The sequence below is a fragment of the Erithacus rubecula genome (assembly GCF_903797595.1).
Source record: "Erithacus rubecula genome assembly, chromosome: 5".
NCBI lineage: Eukaryota > Metazoa > Chordata > Aves > Passeriformes > Muscicapidae > Erithacus > Erithacus rubecula.
In genome coordinates, this window is record NC_136687.1 from 27,733,219 (window position 1) to 27,756,618 (window position 23,400).

The window sequence follows — 23,400 nt, forward strand, 5'->3', positions numbered from 1 at the left end:
CCTGGGCCCTACTGGCTTCGTTACAGTAATCAGGTGCCCCAGGGTGAGGTCTCAGAGCAGGGTCAGGCAAGTCTCCAAACTCTGCATGTGCCTGTATTTATGAGGAGCATTATACATGGACCTTCTAACTTTCTTTGTGTGGATGCAGATGGAGCCTAGGCTTCCTTTAAGTAATCTGTAAATACCCCGCCAGCCCAGCCCCGGCCCGGCCCCTCCCCGCTGAGGCGCCCCGCGCCCGCCCCGCCCCGCGCCCTCCCCGCCGCCGCCGCGCCCGCGCCGCTCCCGCCATGCGGCTGTGGGTGCTCCTCAGCCTGCTGCTGCTGCAGGAAGCGCTGCCACACGGTGAGCCGCCGCCACGATGGGTCCCCTTTCCCCTTTCCCAGCCGTACCCTCCGGCCCCGGGACAGCAGCGGGAGCCATCGCGGGCGGGGGCGGCAGAGGCGGAGGGAAGGCGGGCTGCTCGCATCGTGTGCGGCCAGCGGGTCGCCGAAGCCTCCGCCGAAAATGAGGGTTTGGGTTTCGGGGGAGGCGTTCGCGGCAGCCCCCGCTCCTCACGCCGCCGCTCTCTCCGGGGTAAAAGGTTTGAGTCCGCGTCCAGTCCCGTGTGGCGACTGAGGAGGAACAGTGATGGACGTGGGACAGCGCGGGACGTGGTGCTCGGATTTGGAGAAAGACCAGAAAAGATTTTTGGCTTTGTGCATCACTGTTCGATCGAGTGCATCCAACTTCGCTCATAACTCCGCTTCGGGCTGTGGGAAAGTCTTGGTGGGGAAAGGCAGTTTTTTAGCAGGGGACATTAATAACTGATTCTTGACTTACGTAGACTTAAGCTAGCAAAAGAGAGTCTCTTTCCCTCTTGCAGTATGTGAATTAACTTAATATATTTAGTCGGAAGAAACAAAACAACAACAACAACAAGTTCTAGTGTTTTTCACTGAACAAGGCTCAGAGGAGTTGAACAGAGATGAGAAAAGACTTCCAGGAGCCTTTTCCAGCCTCGCTTTTCTCACGCTTACATGCAGAGGAATTGTACTGTGGATCCGAGTGGTGTGGGAGAGGGTTTCTGCTGAAAGATGTGGTCTGTGGGTATACCACATCAAGAAAAGTGTTTTCTGTTTGAGAAGTGGACAGTAAAACCACAAAATAAGTAATAAGTTAGGCTGGAAATTTTCCCAGTCTATGCTTTTGTCAGTTTGTCATGTTTATACTGAGGTGTGACTGGGTGCTTCCCACTCTGCCATCCAAAAGTTTAGCGATGGGAGAAAGTAACCAGGCATATTTAATAAGAATTTCTTGTCTAAAGCTAGAAGTCCTAATGTCGGCATTGTAATTTCAAAATAGTTTTCCTAATTTATCTTACTAATTTATGAACTAATGAAATATGCCCCTCCAGACTGGGTCTGTGTTTGGATGATTAACTCTTTGTTTGAAGTATCACAAATTATAAGATCTATCCAGCTTGTTCTGTTACTTATAATCACAAAGACTCTTTCCTCATGTAGGAATCCTGCTGGTTAATTATACTTTGTGGTATCCTCACACTTAATTTACTTTTTATTTATATTTTTAAATTTATTTTTTAAATTTATGGTAACCTCACACAATGGGCTAATTGACTTTGTTCTCTTTCTTGGAAAGTTTTGCAGATTGGATAAGGAAATGGAGATGAAGGATTTGATTTTGTGTCCTCTTCACCTTAGGTGATGATGTAGCAGATAATTTAGTTACCTGGCATAGTAAGACTGTATTGAGCTAGGACAGAAGACAGGATTGTGAGGTTCAGAAGTGATGTCAGGAGATACCTGGGCAGACTTACATAGGGGATTGTTTGGGCAGGAGCATGGCCACAGCTTGCTTGGAAAATCACCTCTCCAGGAGGTGCAACAGAGGCAGAACCAGGTTTTCTGTGTAGGAAGATGAAAGTTCATCTGATGTGTATCCTGAAATGCCCCTGCTGTCACCTGCAGGGAAATACAAGGTCAGGCAGACAAGGCTCTCACTGAGCAGCTGGGAGTGTGGTGTAGGAGGAAAGTGTTCAGGCTCACTAAACTGCGAAACAGAGGGAGCTTGTGTGCAGAGAAAAAACTTTGACAAAATCAAAACCAGGCTTCTGGCACTTAAAATCGAAAAGCTTTCATAGGGGAGTCTTTAAGAGTTTCTTAAAGGCAGAGTCTCAGGTGTGGCAGAACACACAGTGTGGGTTGAAGCATTTCCTCGGGATGAGGTTGCAGGATCCATGTGCCTTTGAAATAGCATCAGGATCGAGGTTGGCAAAAAGTAGTGGAAATGTCAAAGAGTAGTTTGAATGTATTTCAGTAGGGTTTGATGGGGGAAAAATGAAAAAGGATGGCTGAACCAAGCTTGTGTGCTGCTGCAGAGTAATCTGGAAAGTTCAACAGGGAAGTGGGATGGCCAGTTTTAAATGGGAATGCTTCTTCAAAAGACTTATCAGGCCTGTCAGTGGAACCTCCCAACTCTAGAGCATGTGATGTGATGGCATTCCACCAAGATGGAATAGCTTACCCAAGGGAGAAGTGGCAAGTATGTATTGAAGAAACCAGTAGTGTTAAATCTGTTTCCTGCTGGGCTTTGATGGTAAAAGTCATCAGGACTGAAATACCAGCCCTGTGAAGAAGAACCAGCCTGGTAACTGGCCACCCAATGTGTAATGACTGCTCTGCTAGGGAAAATCAGAGGGGCAGCAAGGACTGGATAGAAAAGCAAAAGGAAGAATAACTTCCCCTCACTTGGGTGGGTCACACACATCGAGGTGTGGTGCAGAATGCAATTGTTTAGATGCCACAAATAATGTCTTAGAGCTGCTATTCAGAGAACCCCTCAGAATACCAGCAATTCTTGGCTTGATCTGGAGCAGTACTCAGGTAATTGGATTCAGATGTTGTTGTGGAACAGCTAGATTCTAGTTCTAATATTCTTGCAGGAATAATAAAATACAAAGAAACCACTGATGTGTTTAATTTTGGAAGGAACAATTACATAAGAGGAGGAGACTCCTTAACTCACATGTGGGTTAAATATAAAAACCAGAATAAAGCAGACAAAAAGACTTTGAGAAACATCTTACTAAAGGATAAAAACAGCCAAAATTCCTTTTTATTCTTCTGATGTACCATGGTAGGGCAGGGAGACACAACTTTAAAATTTTTATGGCTGACAGGAACAGGGGATAAAAAAGAGCATCTGTAGGAAGCAAAATTTAAGAAACTGTCTGTGTGCACCCATATTCACTATGGAGGTGCTTAGAGAGATTTTAATGGGAAATAGTGACCTTATAAGCTTAGAAGAAAGTTAGAGTGGAGTATCCTACAAAATACTGTAAGAGCAGACTTGGAAATAGGATTTTTCTTTATGGGGAAAATCGTTAGAGGACATCTCATTAACATGCCAAAAGAATCAATGAGAGAAAAAATTAGCAACAGAAACTGTTTAAGTGCCATGCTTTTATCATACACACTTGAGGTGTAGAAGAAATTTGAATCTGAAATTGATGAAGCCTTAACCCAGATGCAGAGCTTGTCATAACTTACCATCTTTCTCCAGAGAAGAGCAATGAAGCTGGTGAAGGGTCTGTGTCCTACGAGGAGGGACTGAGGGAGCTGAGGTTGCTTTGCCTTGAGGAAAAGAGGCTCAGTGGTGACTTTATCACTCTCTACAACTCCTTGAAAGAAGGTGATAGCAAGGTGGGGTTTGGCCTCTTTTCCCAGGCAGCAAGTGACAGGACAAGAGGACAGAGCCTCAGGCTGGGCCAAGGGAGGTTCAGGTTGGACATCAGGAGGAATTTCTTCACAGTAGGTGTGATTAGACACTGGAATGAGCTGCCAGTGGAGGTGGTGGAATCACCGTCTCTGGAAGTATTTAAGGAAAGACTGGATGGCACTCAGTGCCATGGCCTAATTGTCATGATGGGTTTTTGTCAGAGGTTGGACTTGATGGCCTCAGAGGTCTTTTCCAAATGAATTGATTGTGATATCACTATGTATCACTGTATTCTATCATATAACTATGCCTTTCCACGGAAATTGAATGTCCCAGTATTTTACAGTATTTGGGGGAGGTAGAGGCACAATACAGATGTCTGTATTCTGTAAACTGAATTCATGAATTGCTGAAAAGTCAGTATGGCTTTGGCCATGACTGCCCCTTTTTTTTTTTTTTTTTTTTTTTCCTTTGAGAAGTTTTGTTTTTCAGATCTGCTGCGGTTCTCTGAGGACTTCTTGTAAGAGTGTGGCCATGTATGAATTGGTTGATGTATTTGGATTCCCAAAGGCTTTTATTTGGCCCTTTGTAAAAGATTCTTTGGGAACCAATGTGCTCTGAGACAAGGGAAGACCTCTCAAGGAACAATAACTAACAGGAAATTAAAAGTAGGAATAAGTCTTTCTGCAATATGGATAAAATTGCTTTTATCCAGTTCAATTTAACAGGGATCTTGTAAGGCACATGCTTTTCAGCATGTTTAAGTATCTGTAAAAGAAAAGAAAACTGTCAGTAAAGAGTTGTAGAATTGTCTCTCAATTTTGAAAGACTAGGCAGGGAAGGTAGGAATTCAAATTTCCTGTTGGTAGACGCTAAGTAGCACAGACTGTTCTAACTTCAGGTATGCCTTGATGGATTTCTACTTACGAATTTTTAACCAGTAGTTCCTACTTAGGAGGGTGATCTTGGAATTGCACTTGATCATTTTTTTAAAAGTCAGCTGCTAATATTGCTGTCTTTAAAAGTAATGAGCTGTTTAGACAGGAAAGAAGACACTATTCATATGTACAACTGGATCTGAGAATACCCTCGAACCTGTCTGCTTTTATGTTCTTGCCATCACCCAAATGTGGTCTAGCTGAACTGTTGTAAGAAGTGTATTCTTTACAGGAACAATTAGACAGAGTAAAACTTGTCAGTCCAGAAAGAAAATGAGTCAAAAACTCTCAAGTTTTGTAGAAGTATATGTGTTGAGAGTATGTTGTTGGAGAAACAGAGGTACTTATTTATTTAATACAAAAACTGGAAGGCATCTAGTATTTTATGCGTAATTTGTGTGATTTTCAAAACTGACCAGACAAATCAATGTAGGAAAATATCCAAGGGCAATATGATAAAAAAACCAAACCAAACAAAACCAAAAACATCCAAGCACAATAAAATGATAACATCTGTGGTTCACAGACTCTTTGAGCTGAAGGTACTTGGAAGCTTGGGACAGTAGTATCTAAGGAGCAGAGATGATTGCCCTGTTCCCTGATTGGTATCTGTCACTAGGTGGTGTCAGTGCAAGTGATTTTTGACCTTCTGTAGCCTTTCTAATATATAATGCAAGGAAAAAATGCTAGAACTTCCTGGTTTTTAAATTTGTGCTCACAAGGCATTATGGTGTTTAAAAGAAATGTGTTGTACATCAGCCTGGACTTGGAGAAGTCAAAGCTGACACAGTGCAAGGTGTCCAGCTGGGGTTTCAGGAGAGTCACAGGAGCCATCAGTGGCAGGAATCTATTTGTACTGGCAGTCAGTAACAGTTTTAATTATGCTGAGTATATGAGTATACTGAGATTTTTCGTTCCAGAGGGAGCTTGTAGCTGGTTTGTACAATGAAATACCTCAGCGTTTCCATGTGGAAAACAAGAATTAGCTGTCAGGAGCAGTTAGTGATGTTTCTGGTGTCTGGCAAAAGTAGCTTTAGGCTTGTCTCACAAAAGGGCTGTGCTTCCTGATGTCAGTTAAAATTGGAAATTTTTGTTTGTATTTTTAAATATTTGAGACACCTCACTCTGTTTCCTTTGTTTCTTAAGGCAACTGGGCGTCCCTGTTGTCTCTAGGAGGTAATGAAATATTACTGCTTATCTCTAAGATTATGTCTTCTTCTGGACTTTCTCTTGTGGAGAAGTGACAACATAAATAAGTCACCTTCAAGTGACTGAAATATCACTTGCATTTCAGTAATTACTGTAAATGAAGAAAACTGCATCACTATCAGTATTTTATAAATTAAAATAATAATAAATTGTGAAGTTCTACACTTGTGTCTCTTATGGATGTGCAGTGTGTGAAGAGGTCAGCAGAAGGGCACATGACATGAATGTGGAGAGCTTGTGTGGCAACACCAGGAGGTGGAAATTACAAAAGTGGCTGGAGATGGGAATGCTGTATTTCTTTCCCTTACCATTTGTAAAGTTTTCATACCTTGCATATTTCTCTGTTTATGTAAGTATAGATTTTCCACATGTTCTTGAAAGCTCTCTTTGGTTTTTTTTCCCTTTTTCCCCAAGAAAATGGGTCATGGCAGGCTTCAAAAACTTAAGGAAATTAACTCTAAGTTTTATGCATCTTTTCTTGGAAGAACAAAACTTCAGTTATTCTCTGGGATAATAAGGAATACTTTTTTTCCCCCAAAAGACTGTATAATTTTTTTCTAATCAGTAACATTGCCTTCTTTATTTTACCAGTTATTGCGAAGAGTAAGCGTCCCAAAGAACCCGGGGAAAACAAAATTAGGCCTGTTAACAAGAAAGTAAAACCCAAGACTCCCAAAATGAAGGAGAGAGAATCTGTGGACTCCTCTTTGAAGTCCCAGTCCATACTGACACAGGTGATGGATAAAGGTAATTTCCAGAAACTAGCTGCCACCTTAAGCCTGGCTGCAGGACAAAGCATAGAACTGCGATGTAAGGGGAGTAATGTGACTTGGAACTATCCTTCTTATTTAGACACCTTTAAAGACTCCAGACTCAGGTAAGCTATTTTCCATGTTTTTGCAGGAAAAATGCAGAACTTTTTTTCCCTTATTATCTTCAACACCACTGGTGTTTTTGTTTGTTTGTTTGTATTTTAGCACACTGTGTTCTGTCTAATAGTTTTTAGTGCCAGGAAAAAGTGTGAGCAACATTTAGTCATCACCAGTTACTGCCTTGTGATTGTGGATAGTCTTACAGCATGTGAACTGTTTCCTTCAGATGAATCTACAGTGAAGGTGATGTTCATCATTGTACTCCAACCACAAATGGAACCATGTTAGGGTTGGCCCAAAGTAAAATTATCAAAATGTGAATGTCAGGTGCTCACTACCAACGCTGTTCTCTGCAGACACCTGCTTATGTTGGGCTGTACTGGTTGCTAATATGGCTACTACATGAGGTAGTAAGATTAATTTCCTGAAAAGACTCAAAACAACATCTCTTAACTAGCAAAAAATACACCAGCCTTCATGTTAAGGAGCAAGTGAGAGTAGTGGTTCAGTCAGAGTTGCCGTTGCATGCAAAACGAAATTGCAGGGCTTGTGTTGCATCAGAGTTTAATGCTGAGAGTTGTCACTTTAAATTGAGGAAAGCTTTTTCTTTCATCTTGTGACATCTTAATGAAAGCCATATAAAGATTTGTTAGAGCAGGAAGAGGAACTGACTGCCCCATCCTCTGAGTGTCCTCTTGCTCTGAACATCTTTGCTGAGAATCTCCGTACAATACCCTCCTGGTTTCTGAGGATAGTACACGTAGCTAAATGTAGATTAAATGTAGTAGTTTAGCTCTGTATTAGAAAGAGGAGAAGCATATCAGGAGCTTAAGGATGTCTTCCACAGGCATTTTATTGCTCTGAGAACTGTTTGTTTTCACCAGCTGTTTTATGAAGACAGTGAAGACTGTGAGTGATACCCAAAGGAAGAACTATTAGGAGCTTTTCTTGGATTATTAGATGAGCGGGGCACAGAGCTATGAGTCAGGATATCAGCTGCTCTTGTCCTGTTGTTCCTAGATTAAGTACAAGTGTCTATATTCTCTCTAAGTAACTCAGGTTATCTGAATCTCAGTGATCTATTCACTTATTTACAGGTGTGATGTTCCCTTAAAATCACTCCCAGTTAATTAGTTTTTCAGATATTTTCTTCTTTCCACTTCTCTTTCCCAAGAGGAGTGTTGATGAATGGCTGTTACCCACTGTGATCTCTAGCACATCCTCCTGTATTTCATGAGCCAGCTCTCTGTGCAATTATTTGCTTGTCCCTTGTTGGCTGAAGCACTCAAGAACTACCCTGGCTGAGTGCAAGGCTTCTGCCACAGTAAGATGCTTCAGCAAGCCAGTTCCTGTGCTTATCACAGGAATATCTGTCACAAGATCTTGTGGCTGCTTTAAACTGCTCCTGTTTATTCTTTAGTAAGGCATACTTTCTGTCCAGGTTTCTTTCAGCAGGTGGCGTTTATTAGCTGCAGTACAGACCTGGCCTCCCAGCAAGCCAGAGCTGGATGTGCAAATCAACAGGGAGCGTGTGTGTATGTGGTGATGGTTGTAGTTCTCAAGTCTTAATGTTTTGTTCATATGCAGATAGATTGCTGGTGTGGTTTGGTCCTGTTGAGTCCAGGCCATGTTGAGTGTCAGAGTCAGGCATTGAAGAAGGCAGGGCAAGTATTCAGAGGTTTTGGAAAGGAATCTGAATGCTTAATTGGTTATTTGACTGTCTATTCCTCCTATGCAAAATTAGGTGTTCCCTGTTGATGTATGGGGGTCAAAACACAAGAATTTGAGATAGTTTAGGAAAACAGGATAAAACAGGATAAAGATCATGATTGTGTAATTTTCTGTTTTCCACTTTGAAGTAGTTTGTAATCCTGTTGCCTCAGCAATTTCCATTTCCGTACTCAGTCAACAGTAGTAATTTAACCATAGAACACGTTAGTTACGCCACACAAAATAAGCTCTATAAAGTGCTATAAAGCATTTTGACTGGGTGGATGTAACTTTCCTAAGTATTTATTTTCTTTTAGAAGTATGTAAGGCATATACTTAAGGATCTGTATTGAAGTAGAATTTTCATTGCTTTTGAAATAAGTTGTTAAAGTAATAAGGCTGTGTTTGACTAAGTCAGCAGTTTTAAATGCAAGCAGAAGAGCCTAAAATTAATAGAGAAACTGAAAACATAGATTAGAAGCAGATTTCAGAGTCATGGAATAGTAATAATTTATGGAAGCATTGACCACAGAACCTTGTGCAGTTACATGTTCATCACATTTTTAGCATGGCTTTGGTAATTATCTCAGGATCTTTGCTGCAGTTCTAATAGGTGCATATGAAACAATGTCTGCTGTATAGAATGTGAAATTTGAAATTTGTGTTCTGTGGTTTCAGAAGGTGTGACGGAGTTTAACTGGAATTATCATAAAAGTTACTCTGTTACTTAGCTCAGCTGGCAGTGTTTGTAAGTGAGCTGGCACCAAGAAAGGTCAGCAAAGCTATGATCTTTCAAGAGAAGCTCAGATCTTCCTCCTGGCATGTGCAAGACCATGCACCAAACGTCAACTGCAATAGGCAATTTAAAACATTTTATTAATACATTACCCCCGTTATTTTAAAACAAAATTATGAATATAGGGCAGAGGGGAGAGATTCAGAAAAATTATTCATGAATAATAACCTACATATATCTAGGTAGATATATGTCCAGTATCTTCTAGCATTTTTTTGAGTATTTAAAGATCAAGAATAAGATCATCCCTTCATTACCAGTTAGTGAGGTGTGGGGCAAAGCCCAAGCTAATTAACTGAGCTGGGCCTTTTTTACCTTAGATTTCCATGTGGGTCTTGCTGGAGTTGGGGCACTAGTGTAAACCAGAATTGATGGCAGCAACGGGGGAATGTGATGGGGCCAAGAGGAGGTAATGGAAAATGAGGAAAAAGGGGATTGGTGTGCCAGAGGAAAAGTGAAAAGGAGGAGGGACACTTGGGGATAAGATCCCTGCTGTTGCTGGGTACTAATGACTACAATTCTTCTGTTCATTTTAATGTCCCTATAGCAACAGATGCCCAGGCATCAAGTCTTACTTTTCCCTTAAGTAATAGAAAAGATGTACAAAATGAACTACTCCTGCATTTTGGCTTGCAACTAGTTAAATTTAGCATCAATATCATGTATTTTCTATGGGTGGTTGCAAAAAGAAGGAGGGATAAAAACCAGATGTTTTGCCTCCGTGCTATGCTTGCCGCATTTTTAACTCACTCATGTGGTAAGGAGAGTACAGCAACATGGGGGACAATATGCCTTTTCTAAGGAGGATTTTAATTAAAAAAGCCATTTCTGTAGTATTAGTGGCTATGCTTTCATTGAATTTGTCCTTGTAGCCGTACTCTACAACCTGGTGAATAAAATGTTTTGCTTGCTGTGCTAGAGAGTCTCCGTTTTTTATAGGTCTGGAGCTGTTACATGTGCTAAAATTATCATATCCAAGGGAGTGAGAGATGCTGAATGAAAGGAGAAGGAGGACTCTTTGGCTGCTTCTTGCTGAGATGGAGCAGAAATTTTGCCTTTCCACTGCTTTAACTGGAGTACACAACAGTACAGACTGAAACAATTTACTTGGCTTTAGAGGTTGTAGTGTGCCATACAACTCTGACAGAAAGCTCAAATCATGCAAACATGATTCCCAGCCTAAGGACACACACAAGCTTATTTCAGAACTAGCCTATTATCTGTAATGCTCTCTTGCTTTTTGCAGCACATAAATAATTTTTGTCTGAAAATTTTGTGTGCTGGCCAAACTGGCCAGAATCGTTGGTCATGTTAACAGTCAGAGGTTGCTCTTACACCTCCACTATGGAAGGGCTGGAATGCTGTTTTGTAAGACTTTGAATAACAGATTAATGACTGGAGACTCACCCAGAAACTGGATCTACAACATATGAGAGGGATGAAAATAAAAATAAGAGCAGGAGCATTTTCCCTTTTAGTAAAGCTCTATAGCAGAAAGCTGCTCTGACTTCACACAGTCTCTGTGCTGCCTGCCTAATTGGAGCATGGGTCTCTCCCCTGCTGAAGACCAGCAGCCTTTAACTTCATCTGATAAGCAAACTCACATGGAATGGAGCTGCTCTAATGGAAGAAGCTGGGGCAAACACCTGGGCATGCATCACATGTACATTCGTGTGCTCCTGTCTGCACAGGAACACTCACAAATATTGAGGAAACTGGGTGTGGTAGAGGCCAAAATTAGACTGTTCTCACTGAATGCAGACTCCCACTGGTTTAATGGGATATCAGTTGTGCTCATGAACTGAAATTGAATTTGATTTCAGTAACTTAGTAAATTGATTTGCTGTAACTTACTGTGGCAGAAGCCTTGCACTCAGCCAGGGTAGTTCTTGAGTGCTTCAGCCAACAAGGGACAAACAAATAATTGCACAGAGAGCTGGCTCATGAAATACAGGAGGATGTGCTAGAGATCACAGTGGGTAACAGCCATTCATCAACACTCCTCTTGGGAAAGAGAAGTGGAAAGAAGAAAATATCTGAAAAACTAATTAACTGGGAGTGATTTTAAGGGAACATCACACCTGTAAATAAGTGAATAGATCACTGAGATTCAGATAACCTGAGTTACTGAAACTGAATTTGATTTTGCTGCTTGTGCTTTGAAGTTTGAAAGCTAAAGATCGTTTTCTTCTGTAAAACAGTGAGATGTTATGTTCCTGTCCTAGTGAGCATGTATTTGAGATAAGCTCTCTTTTGTCAGTGTGGATGCAGCTGCTTGAGAGGAGTTGGGTAGATGCTCCTTGAGTGATGCTATGTACACTGTCTTTATATATGTATTTTATATAAATACATATTTCAGCTTCTAAATGTGGTGTAGTTTTCTGGCAAAAATCCTCTGAACTTTATTTAAAGTTTAATAAGATCAATGTATGGAATAAGATTTTGGGCTACTTTTCTAGTTTCTTTAAACAGTCTGGTAATTTTGTATATACAACATTTTTATTTTGTGACATCTATAATACAGCAGAGTGTTGGCTTCCAGGTCAGATTTCCCAGCATCTAAAATACTTATGAAATAGTAATGAAATAATAAATTGCCCTGGAAATAGTGGTCAGCTGCAGGATTTATTGTTTATTCTTTATTTTGTATGGCCTTTTTGTCTGCTTAATATGGCCATGTCTCGAGTCTCAACACTTACACTTTCAGATGCCAGGTTTTGTTATTGCATGTTTGTGGATGACTACCTTGCTAGGTTATTTCCATTGATTACTGGATAGCTTGTTCTCAGGTAAGAACACTCTGTACAATAATTAATTAGCTCTGACCGTATTTTGCTATCTGTTGGGACTTCAAGCTATAACTCAGTGTCTGCATTAATGATTGGAAGCAAAAGTGTTCTGGTTTCTCTGTATTATTGACATTTAGCACTTGATCCTTGGAAAACATTTTGTTCTGAGATAGTCATAGCCTGTGGAATGGGAACTGGGAAACTAAATAGTAATAATACAGTAATAATAGGACATGTTCTGGATATATCTTTTCTTCCTATTTGGTATGATAGACAGCATGTTCTCTTGCACAGATAGGAATCTCTCAAATGTTATCCAAAAATTGAAGATGGTTTATAATGTAAGGTAGTGTATATATTAAAAATGGAAAGGCTACTATGCCATAATCACAGAATAATGAGGTTGGAATAGACCTGTAAGATCATCAAGTCCAACCTATGTCCTAACACCTCAACTCAGAGTCTAGACTATAGCACCAAGTGCCATGTCCAGCCTTTTCTTAAACACATCCAGAGATGGTGATTCCACCACCTCTCTGGGAAGAGAGTTCCAGTACTTTATTATTCTTTTGGTGAAATTTTTTTCCTAACATCCAACCTACACCTTCCCTGATATAGCTTGAGACTGTGTCCTCTGGTTCTGCCAGTTGCTGCCCAGTGGAAGAGACTGACCCCCTATCCACAGCCCCCCTTCAGGAAGTTGTAGAGAGCAATAAGGTCACCTCTAAGCCTCCTCTTCTCCAGGCTAAACACCCCCAGCTCCTTCAAACATTCCTCACAGGGCTTGTGTTCCAAGCCCTTCACCAGCCTTGTTGCCCTCCTCTGGGCACCTTCAAGCATCTCAACATCCTTCATAAACTGAGGGCCCCAGAACTGGACACTGTGCTTGATATGTGGTCTCACATGATTAAAGGATTCTAAAAAATGGAATCAGACAAGGTTGTGTAGGACAAATGCATTAGTGGGTAGGAAATGTGATTTGGCTGTTTATTGAGGCAGGCCTCAGAGCTGCCCTGTGGAGGATCCATGTACTAATGCTGTCTGAGGGCTTACTGGAAAATGCAGTTCTCACTTATCTCTGTTTGAGGTGTGTATTTTTGGTGTGCTTTTAATCTCTAAGCTGCTAGCCTGACTGAGGGCTGAGTGTTGGGTTTCATGAACTGCTGTTTGTGACTGCTGGTAGTTGTGCAGAATGCTAGCAGAGCACCTGGGGAGTCAGAACTTCTGGGAAGCACATGCAGCTGAAGTGGTGGCCTCTGCTTAAACAGGTATTCTGCCTGCAATGGAGAGTTAAGCAAAACACAGCATTTAGGTAACACAGTACACTCAGGAGTGTTTGTAGTAGTGCTGTTAGTCATGGGGTGTTTTAGAGGATAAAAATTTATTCAAAGATGCTAATCCCAGAAAGAAATTAATCAGTTGGGTATCTGCCTTACAGAATAACTGCCACATTAGTAAGAATTAGGAGGGTAATAATTATTCAAAAAGCTCACAGTTGAATGAGTATGAGAGCTGTTCAGACCATGCAAGCTGTGTCAAATTTGTCAAAATCCCTTTTAAAAGAGTAAAAAGAAATTAATTATCAAATACTTAAACTTGGAAAAATCATTCCTGACTTGGTTAGAAAAGAAATTACAAGAAATTACCTCAGTGACTTGCAAAGGAGAAAGGAAACCCTTCATGACCTAGGTCCACTATCATGAAAGGCAGCTGGTTGAAAACATTTTTAAGGGTCAGAGAAGCAGCAGAGTGCATCAGTACTGCCACATAGCTGTGCTGACAGGGTTCCCTGAGAACTGGTACTCTTGGACCATTGCTTTTGCAAAATCAAAAGTCAACCCAGCAGACTGCCAGCCACACCTCCATCTGTCTGCCAGAAAGAGCCAGGAAAGTAAACCTTAAAACACATTTTAAAAAAAGAACAAGATGAGACTGTAGCTGCTGTATTTCATATTTTTTGCCCCTTAGAAAAATTGTCAGTATCTATGTATGTCTACATATTTATAAATATTTGCACATTTACAAATGTCAATCCACTGGGAGATATGCTTGGGGAATTCAGGAGAGGGGGAAAAAAAAGAGCAAATCAAGTCTGAAACGATCACAGAATCACACAGGCTGAATTTTGTGTAGTTATGTGATGGCACTGCCAGTAGTCTTCCAGCAGTTCTCAGGGTCATGCTCTGAAATAGCCATGGGATGTGGAGGAAACTCCAGTGAGGTGACTTAGACCACAGGAGTAGGTGATGCAAAATGATTTAAGTTGCAGGACAGATCCAAGCTGAGGTAGCAGCTCTTTGCAAGTGGGAACTTGGACCAGTATGTTAAGGATTGGTAAAGTATTCACACTGAAAGCAGGCAGAAATTATTAAACAAACTCTCAGTAGAGTACCTGCTACTAACTACCTGTGAATTATCTTTGTTAGATATTACTGAAGTAGTGCTACAGTAATGAAAAGGATTGATATGCATGTGGGTTGACTTGTAGAGTGAAGGAAAGGGCATGGACAAACTAGGACAAAATATAGATAAACATATAGCCTAGAACAGTCACAGCCCAATTTCAAAATGGAGACTTGAAGGAATCCAAAAATGAGCTGTTCAAGATGAGAGCTTGCAAGCTCTTATATGTAGCTAAAATCAATAAAACTGCTCATGTAAACAGTCTCTGCTGGAGCAAAAGGGGAAGTTGCAAAGAGCTCTGAAAGTGAAAAGTGGGTCAGTTGCAGAGAAAGAATAAAAAAAATCAAAAGTGGAAATAAGATGACAGAAATATACAAGGAAATACATCTGTGCTTGTCTTTCCTTTTTTTTTTTATTTTTCCACAGCATAAAGCAGCTTGACAGATATAGTCAGCTGATCCTTGCAAACTCCACTGCAGCAGACACAGGTGAATACAGCTGCTGGCTTCAGCTGTGCAGTGGTAACAAATGCAGGAAGGATGAGACTAGAACAGGGTCAACATACATCTTTTTCACAGGTAATTAACTCATTGGGGGATTATGAATGGAAATATATTTGCTGCTAAGGCAGGAATAAAGCTACATCAAGTGATTTCACTGTCAAGATTTTACTGCCACAGTTTTCATCTATTTTTAGTGGATGTTAAGGAGGACTGTGTTGGTGGGCAGAAAATTATTTGCTTATATGTTTTTTTTTGGAGCCCATTTTCCCTACAGATTATGCAAAATACCCAAAGTAATGGATAATGCAATGAAAAGCACATAACTTAGAAAATAGTAACACATTTTCTGAGGATTTTCTACAGAACTAATAAAAAATGTTTAATTCTTGAAAATGTGTCTTGATAAGGAAAAATAAATCTGTGCAGAAGATTAATTTTGTCATTTTGCTGGTTGATACAACAGAGCTGAAATCAAATGGTTCATTTTTTCCTCTGAAAACTATTCTGAATAGAAAAACAACCTTTGATGCCTCATTAGAGCTGAAGTATTTGTGGCTAGAAAATGTTTTAGTACAAAATGTTAAGATAGGATTGTTTGCAACACATTTTGGAGTTAAGTTGAACCATGAGACAGAAGTGCTTAATGTTTTTAGGATACATTCCTTAGGCTGGAATAACCGTCAGTTAAATTATTAAGTAAATGCTCATGCTAGAAAGATGAGTTTCAGATTTAAATTTCCAAGAAGGGTACCAATTATGGAAATACTCCTTAACTGTGATTCTGAGGGCACTAAATATTTCATCTACTTAGGACAGAAAATCAAACATCTTGCCTAAAAGCAGAGGTATCAAAAGTCTGTAGCTTCAAAAGTATCTTTTTTCCTAGCAGTGCTTATCTTACCAGTGGTGGTGGGATCCAGATGAGTATTTGGAAGCTTAATAAAAGACATTCCAAAGATTTTCTTAGGATTAAAAAAATACTTTAATTTTCAATTTAATGGCTTTTAATACAAGCAATGTTCTTTTTTCTTTTGTGTGTGCATATTAAAATTAAAGCTTTTTGTTTTAAATGTTGCTCACAGTTTTTTTCTCTTGTCAAATGTACTTTTTCTTCTGTTAAACCACAATGTAAATATTTCTGTAATTATGTCAACTCTTCTGAACAGACAAAGAGGAACTTTTTGTACCTACTCCCAGTTATTTTGAGATTGTCTACCTGAACCCAGATAAACCTGCAGTCATCCCATGCCGTGTTACTACTCCTTCAGCAAAAGTGACTCTTCACAGGGAATTTCCAGCAGAAGAAATTGAGACAGATGGAACTGATATTATTTATGATGCAAAGAAGGGATTTGTCTTCCAGCACCCCACTTCTGATCATAAAGGTATTGTCTACTGCAAAGCAGAGTCACAGGGAGCACCTCAGATTTCCATCAAGTATCACCTACTGTATGTGGAAGGTAAAGTGCAGTTTTCTCTGTGCTTAAATTGACTCTTCTGCTGACATTAAGAAAATAATTTTTAGAAAATAAAATAAGTAATGTAATAAGAGTTTTAAAATCTTGATCAAAAGTCTATGTGATAAACTTTCATTCAGGTTTAAATTCCAGCAAGTTTCCCAGTTTAGAGGGGAAAGTTGCACGTGTAAAACATGTGTTGCATAAAGCAAACTGAGTAAAAAATTGACTCAGTTTTATCATTGTATTTAACTTCAGCAGCTAATTTTCTGTTTCTAAACACTGTCTTTGTCTCAGTTCCCAAGGGCCCACCCTCAGCCACAATTGCAGTGTCATCCAGTAGAGCTGGACTCAGTGACAGAGTTCATGTCATCTGCACAGTCCTTGGGGAGCCAGATGTGGATGTGAACTTCAGCTGGCAGTATCCAGGGCAAGAGGTAAGAGGTGTATGCCTCCCTGAAATGGTTTGTTCTTCCCAAAGGCAGCATGTTGAATGTTCTTGCCAGTTCAGGCATGCTGGCAGGAGGAGGCAGCATATCCCCTTTCAACTTCAGCCTGTCTTCCCCTGAGAATCTCCCTGAGAAGTAGCACAGGGATGCAGCTGGAGAGCCCTGTTAGTAAAAACCAAATTCAGCAAAGGCAAAGCTCACTCCTCCCTCAGATTTCCATTCCAGAGATACTTGGCCTCTGGCAGCACTTCCAAGGAAAGCCTCAGACAGGGTCAAAGCCAGCCAGCATCAGGAGGCTGTTCTAGGGCAAGCCACAAGGCCCACTGATGCCTATGCATTTGATATTCCTTCTTTCTCCATGGCTTGGATGCATAATTATCCCAGCACAGAATTTCTAAGTTTGCCCATATCCAGAAGCAGAATCTACTTCTGTCCAGCCTCATCTGAAAGAATCCACAGGAGACACGATGCGAATCTGTGGTTGTGGTGTCTTTTCTTGCACAAAATAAGGTGATTCTTACTAACATCACTGAATGTCTCCTCTCTTTTCCCTCTAACCACCCTTGCCTGTTACAGTAGGAGCTCATCTCTTAATCAGCCTCATTCTAGACCCAGCTTGGCCTCCCAAAACTCTCTATCTTGTTACTGTCCACCCTAGTTTTGCATCTTTCCCAGGCTGCCCCCAGCCTGGTTTGCTGGCTCTTATTGGCCCAGCTGCTCCCAGTGGTTTTACAGCACTTGATCCATGCTGGCATGTACATGTTAACACCTCTCTGTCACTGATTGAATATAAACAGCTAAAGCATGCAGGGTATCTCCCTTGTTTGCTGTGGATACTGGAGCTGCAGTGCAGGGCACATGCACTATCAGCAGAGGACTACACCCTCTCACTGCACCCACCTGCGGGGGTGAGAGAGGCTTTGGCCCATGGCCTGCATCTGCCCTGGAAAGGGCTGATGTGCTTATCCACCAGGTTAAACTATCTCAGCTCAGCTGTGCCTGGGGATAGGGAGGGGAGAGTTGTGTTTGAGATTCTGCCCCAACAAAAGGATCAAGTAAATGTCAGAGTAGAAGCACTAAGCACTATATGCTTAACATTTATTGAGAGTGTTCACATACTGCAAAGAAGAAAGGTGGGGTGGGAGGAGAAGCAGCAGAACATCAGTGTTGCTGGTCATATAGACCTCTTATGCAAGAAGAAGGACTGATGATGTTCTGAGATTCACTGGATGTTTCCATTCATGCTGTTGCTTTCAGTGCTGGGAGCTCAGTGATGGTTTTGTCCCAGCCCATACCACCCAGCAGCTGGGCTCTCACCTACTGCCTGACTCCTGAGCAGAAGCAGCACATTAATCCTTGCTTGTCCCTAGGAATGGGGCATTGTGGAGACCCTCACTTTATCTCTGTAGTCAATAGCCTTTCCATCTGCTCTTTTCCCACAAGTTTTTTTTTTTTCTTGTTTCCCCTTGCCACTCCCTGACAATTGCATTTGCTCATTCACCTGCTGTGAATGCATACAGATCCACCCTTAATCTGATTCTATGCAACAGGCTTCGAAGCAGAAGGCAGTTAGTTTGAGGAAAAGTGGACTAGCAAGAGCCCAACCAGGCAAACAGGGTCCACCTTGCACAGCCTTTACCTTCACTTTCAGTAGGGTCAAGGAAGTTCCACTTGCTATATTTAAGAACTAACTTAGACTTGAATTAAGTGTGCAGTATTACTTGATTGTAGGTAGCACTTAATTTTCAAGCTTGGAACAGGAGGTAGTGCTTTGCTAAATAGCTTCATTACTTTTAAAGTTTTAACAATTTCTACGACATTTACAGCTGCCAGGATTTTTTATATATTTTTTTCTAAATCTGATAATGCCTGCCACTTCCTAGGCATTCCCTGACTACACTGTGACTCATCCCTAAGTTTCAGGAAGACTGAGAGCTGCCTTTTCACTGGTCATTTTGCAAGTGTGAGATTGTATCTTTTTGACTCTGAACAAGTGTCTAACTCACTCTGTTGCTACATTTAGTTTAAGCCTTGTAGCATTCATATTGGTAAATAATTAATACATCTATGTCATGAAGCAAGGGAAGTTGGTTTCCAATCAGAAACCTCTCTCCTGCTTTTTTATCTCAGTTATTGGTATAGCAGAAGCCAGTGTGCTTAAAACTGTTGACTAGCAGCTGCTGGATTTTGGAAGAGACTGCCTTAGTCTATCTTTGGGTGAAATTATTTTATCCAGTATTTTGTGACCTTCTGAGTTGCCAGGCAGAGTGACCTCATAACCAGTCCATTAGAGAATTCTCTTATACAATTTTTTTAATGTCTTTTATTTAATAACAAAAAAATAACCTCTGAAAATGCATTTTTCTATATAAACATGGCTTTGAAGTTACATTTTGGAAAGCAGAATGTGAGGATTAACTCAGAAGCATTTAAGAATTGTTATTGTTTGTTTCTATATTACTTTATGTATTGTTTTCTAAAGCTAGAGGAGGAATTAGTTTTCAATATGTGACTTAAAGCTGTGCCCTGTGCTAAAAGAGAATAAAAGCTCAGTCAGCTACCTCATGCCACTGCTGCCTTCTTTTTGAGACATGCCTGAAGTCTGCAAGTGAGCTCACACATCTATCCTGACACCTCCCCCAGGGTATCTCACCTATTTGATCAGGTTCCCAAATGCAACCTTAGTAAGTGACCTAAAACTGAGCTCCAGGCAGGGCTTTGGCAAACCCAGTGCCTGTGCTTGGAGTGGTAGAGCCATTGTGTTATCCTTATTCGGCATAGGTTATTGGTACATCAGTATTAATGCAGGAATATTGCCAGACTCCTTCAGTTCCCTCACTTAGGGCTGACTTTTGGATATAGGCTCCTACTCTCCTACATCTTGTTTCAAGGTGATGGGGTGGTGTCACTAAATACACTTTGTGGAATCACATATTTTATGCAGGTGGGGTTTTTTGTTTTGTTTTGTTTTGCTTTGTTTAACAGTCCGGGAGGCCTGTGATTACTCAAAACTTCTGGAGATTGATAAACAGAGGAATTGGACATACTACAAGAATCTCAAAGAGTGTTCTTCTTGTGGAGGATTTTGAAGACATAGATGTGGGAAACTATGTTTGCATAGCTCAGAACCTACAAGGAGAAACAACAGTAGCTACCAAAGTTGAACTAAAGTGAGAGGAAAGACTTCTGGATGTGGACATGTATGCTATTTGACATTATTGCCATTAATTTACTTTATTATTGTTTCAATGTAGCTTCTCTCTGTTTCTTTTATATGTCAATGTATTTCATGTTGACTAGCTTGACAGGCCACAACAGAGTTCACTCTGTCCAGCAGTAGTGAGCTGTGAGTTACTGAAACTATGATGAAGCATTAAAGTTTAAGTCTGAACATGCACAGGGCGTGTGCATATTTAGAAACAGGTGCTCTTTGGGCTTTCCTTTGCACATGATCTTTTCCCTCAGACTCTTGCATAAGGTCAGCCCTCTGTGTGGAGCATGCAATTTTCACATTAAGATTACTGTACGTGTTCAAAATAACAACAACAAAAAAGCAAACTAAAAAAAGCCTTGTAACAAAGTTAGCCAATAGCAGTTGTTTGTTTTGCAAGAATAATTAAATTTTTGAACATTATGAAAACATAAATATGTGTGCTCATTTTCATGTATGTGTAAAGACAAACACAAATACAATTTTTGCTCCTGGTGAAGATTAATACCCTCTAGCACCTTAATATATATTTAATATCTCCAGAGACTTGTTAGCAGTTGGGTATGTTGAACTTCCCTTATGTTGTTGCATTCTTATAACCTTACAATATGTAGCTTACTTAGTAGTTCACTTCTCAATAGATCTCTGGTGTTATGTAGTAAATTATGTAGCAAATTATAGTTGCTAAAGGTAAAACTTGCATTTATTTATAAATATTTACAGAAGGGGAAAAAATCAAAAAAGCAAACATTATTCTAATGTCAGTACAACACCAGAATTTCTTCTTAGGTTAATAACAAAGTTCATTGTATTAATTTACTTAGGAGAAAAGAAAAAATATTTTCATTTACACAGAACTATACATGGATAAATAAACCACTGCTTCTCCTACCCTGGGTTTAGTTACCAGTACAAGGAAAGAACATGCCAGAGGAGAAGGTAAGAACTTGATAACAACATTGTTGGACATTTTGGCAACGTTTTGGGTTTTTTTTCCCCTTAGTCTCAAGCACCAACTTTATGTGGGCTAGAACTTCCAATAAAAATCTACTCCTTAGTAATGAAATGCCAAAAAAAAAAAAAAAATTAATGCAAGCCATTTTATTCACAAGGCAAGTGAAAACCAGCTTATTCTCAACACACAAGGAAGCAAAGCAGGAACTGGTCCCTTGGTCACACACTTCCCTCTATTTCAGCCTGCATCTGACTGGAATTCCTAAAACTTTCTTCTGCTGAAGGCCTGAGTTAACCCTGTGCTCCAGATAATTCAGACCTTTGTGCAGATGTGTACAGCACTGTTTGGAGTAGTGACAGCTCTAAGTGCTAATGTAGGAATGGCAGCTTCCCAATAAAGTCAATGATCTGATTAGTAGTGTAGCTAATGAAAACATTAAACAAGCTTGCTGAATGCTTTTTCTTCAGCATGCAGGAATATAAACCAATTTAACTGATAAGAGAAATGCCCATGGTCAAGACTGAAATGGTTCCATGCAGGTCTCATGTAGTAGGCTACATGGAGAACACTCTCCAGGAGCTTTTTCATCTCTGGCCTCTGAAAATAAGGTATCTAAAAAAAAATTGAAACAGCATGCAGTAGAACTAACTTTGAAGGTGTAAGAGGCAAGGTTAATCTGTTGAAATGTATCAAGAACATTACACTGTAATCCAAAGGACTAAATAGGTTAGCAATTTCATAGTAATACCTTAAAAAGTTATTTGTACCATTTTTTTAGGGAAAAAAGGTCCTTGTACCATGTGATATTTTTTTCATTCTGAATTAACAATCCTTGAGCTTCTAGATGAGACTGTGCAGTATGTTAATTCCTTTTTGCATTTTCATTTCTCAGACCACTTTCTTTTCCTTTGAACTAAAAGAGCTCTGCCAGCTTTTTGAATTTCAAAGTGCATTTGAGACTATAATTCAACAATTAATTTCCTTCAAAGTCTCTGGGAAGTGGGAGATCGTCACCTGGCCACACTTGTTCAACAGCACAGTGGAGAGGCATCACTGCCTTGATGACAGTTTGGCAGGAGAGGAAAAGATGGTGTAAATTCATTGCTTGAGTAGTCCCCTGAGGTGTAATGGTTATATGTAACCATCACTTGCAGGTCTCAAGACTGAGACAGAAGCAGTGCCTCTAAGGAAGAGTTTTGGTGGGTGTCACATCCTGTCTGTCCTGTCTGTCCTCACCCTCCCTTCAAGCATCAAAATAATTCTTGTACTTGAAAACTATGAGAATTCTTTTACTGTGTATTTTACATAGTTTTTATTTTACCAAAAGCCTTTTGGGCAGAGCTGATGTTACACTGACATGGTTAATTGCACATTTCTACATAAATGAACAGTGACAGGATAAGAGAATGAAGCCCTGGAAATGAAATTTAAGTGACTTGTCAAAGTTACATGCCTAAAGCTGCCAGTGCTGGTATTTCCATTTCCATACCTGTGCCACTGCTCTTCTAAGGCAAGGCAGCAGCAATAGTCAGAAGGTATTTTTTTCTTATATTTCAGTGGTTATCCCAACTTTATGATGACCTTTTTAGCTGCAGCTCAGTCCTAAATGATTTCTTGGCTGTCAGACAAGATCAGTGATTAGTTACTGTCTGGAAGGAATTTCCTGCATGAATTGCACGACACCAGTTTACATGGAAGTGTCTTTGGTGTTAGTAATGAGAAACATCAAGTGTTTAGTTAGCTCAAGGAAATTATTCACCTCAAATTTTATAGAAAATACAGTGCAACTCATACAGTGACCTTCAGAGAAAAGTACTGAAGGTGAACCATACTATGAATAGTTCAAATGGCAACAAACTATATGGTACAGCTGTTAAATGTCATCATAGCTTCCTCTGAAACTTATCATTAGAGCTGGAACTGAGAGTCAAGTTGAGTACCTGAAGAAAATCTCTTATTCAATTACTTGATGTTTGGCTTATGATGATGGTGAGCAGTTTTCCAGCTTTTCCTGAAGAAAACCTTATGTAGGCTAAAGAAAAAACTCAAAATATGTAGAAGTTATTGGATTGAACAAAGCCTTTACTAACACATAGTACTTAAGTTAAAGCTTGAAATATTAATACTCAAACAGAAAAAAGCATTGGAACAGTATTTACAGATTATCAGAATTATTTAATTTGTTGAGAGCAACAAGACAAACATTAAACAGATATTTCTGTAACCTGATTTCTACATACAAGCAGTCTTCATTTCTTCGTCAAAGCATTAAAGATTCTACTTGCAAGCAGTGTAGACCTGAAGAGTCTCCTGTATTGTGGAGGTAACAAATTAACAGTCTTTATATTATCTACTATACTTACTTTTCCATGTGTTAGTCTGGAAAAGTTT

At 40.1% G+C, this 23,400-nt stretch overlaps 1 protein-coding gene across 1 annotated transcript; it reads left to right on the forward strand.

Moving 5' to 3' along the window:
* The first annotated feature begins 244 nt into the window (after positions 1-244).
* PDGFRL (platelet derived growth factor receptor like) lies at positions 245-21,602 on the forward strand. The gene is made up of 6 exons (XM_079306751.1): positions 245-342; positions 6,456-6,741; positions 14,861-15,012; positions 16,104-16,397; positions 16,692-16,831; positions 19,829-21,602. Exons 1-6 carry the CDS (start codon positions 288-290, stop codon positions 20,015-20,017), a joined length of 1,116 nt encoding a protein of 371 aa, XP_079162877.1. The 5' UTR covers positions 245-287; the 3' UTR covers positions 20,018-21,602.
* Positions 21,603-23,400: the final 1,798 nt, after the last annotated feature.

Coding starts and splice junctions, on each gene's coding strand:
- PDGFRL (XM_079306751.1), top strand. CDS start 288: ATGCGGCTGTGGGTGCTCCTCAGCCTGCTGCTGCTGCAGGAAGCGCTG. Junction 15,013..16,103: donor AACATACATCTTTTTCACAG/GTAATTAACTCA, acceptor TCTTCTGAACAG/ACAAAGAGGAACTTTTTGTA. Junction 16,398..16,691: donor TCACCTACTGTATGTGGAAG/GTAAAGTGCAGT, acceptor TCTTTGTCTCAG/TTCCCAAGGGCCCACCCTCA.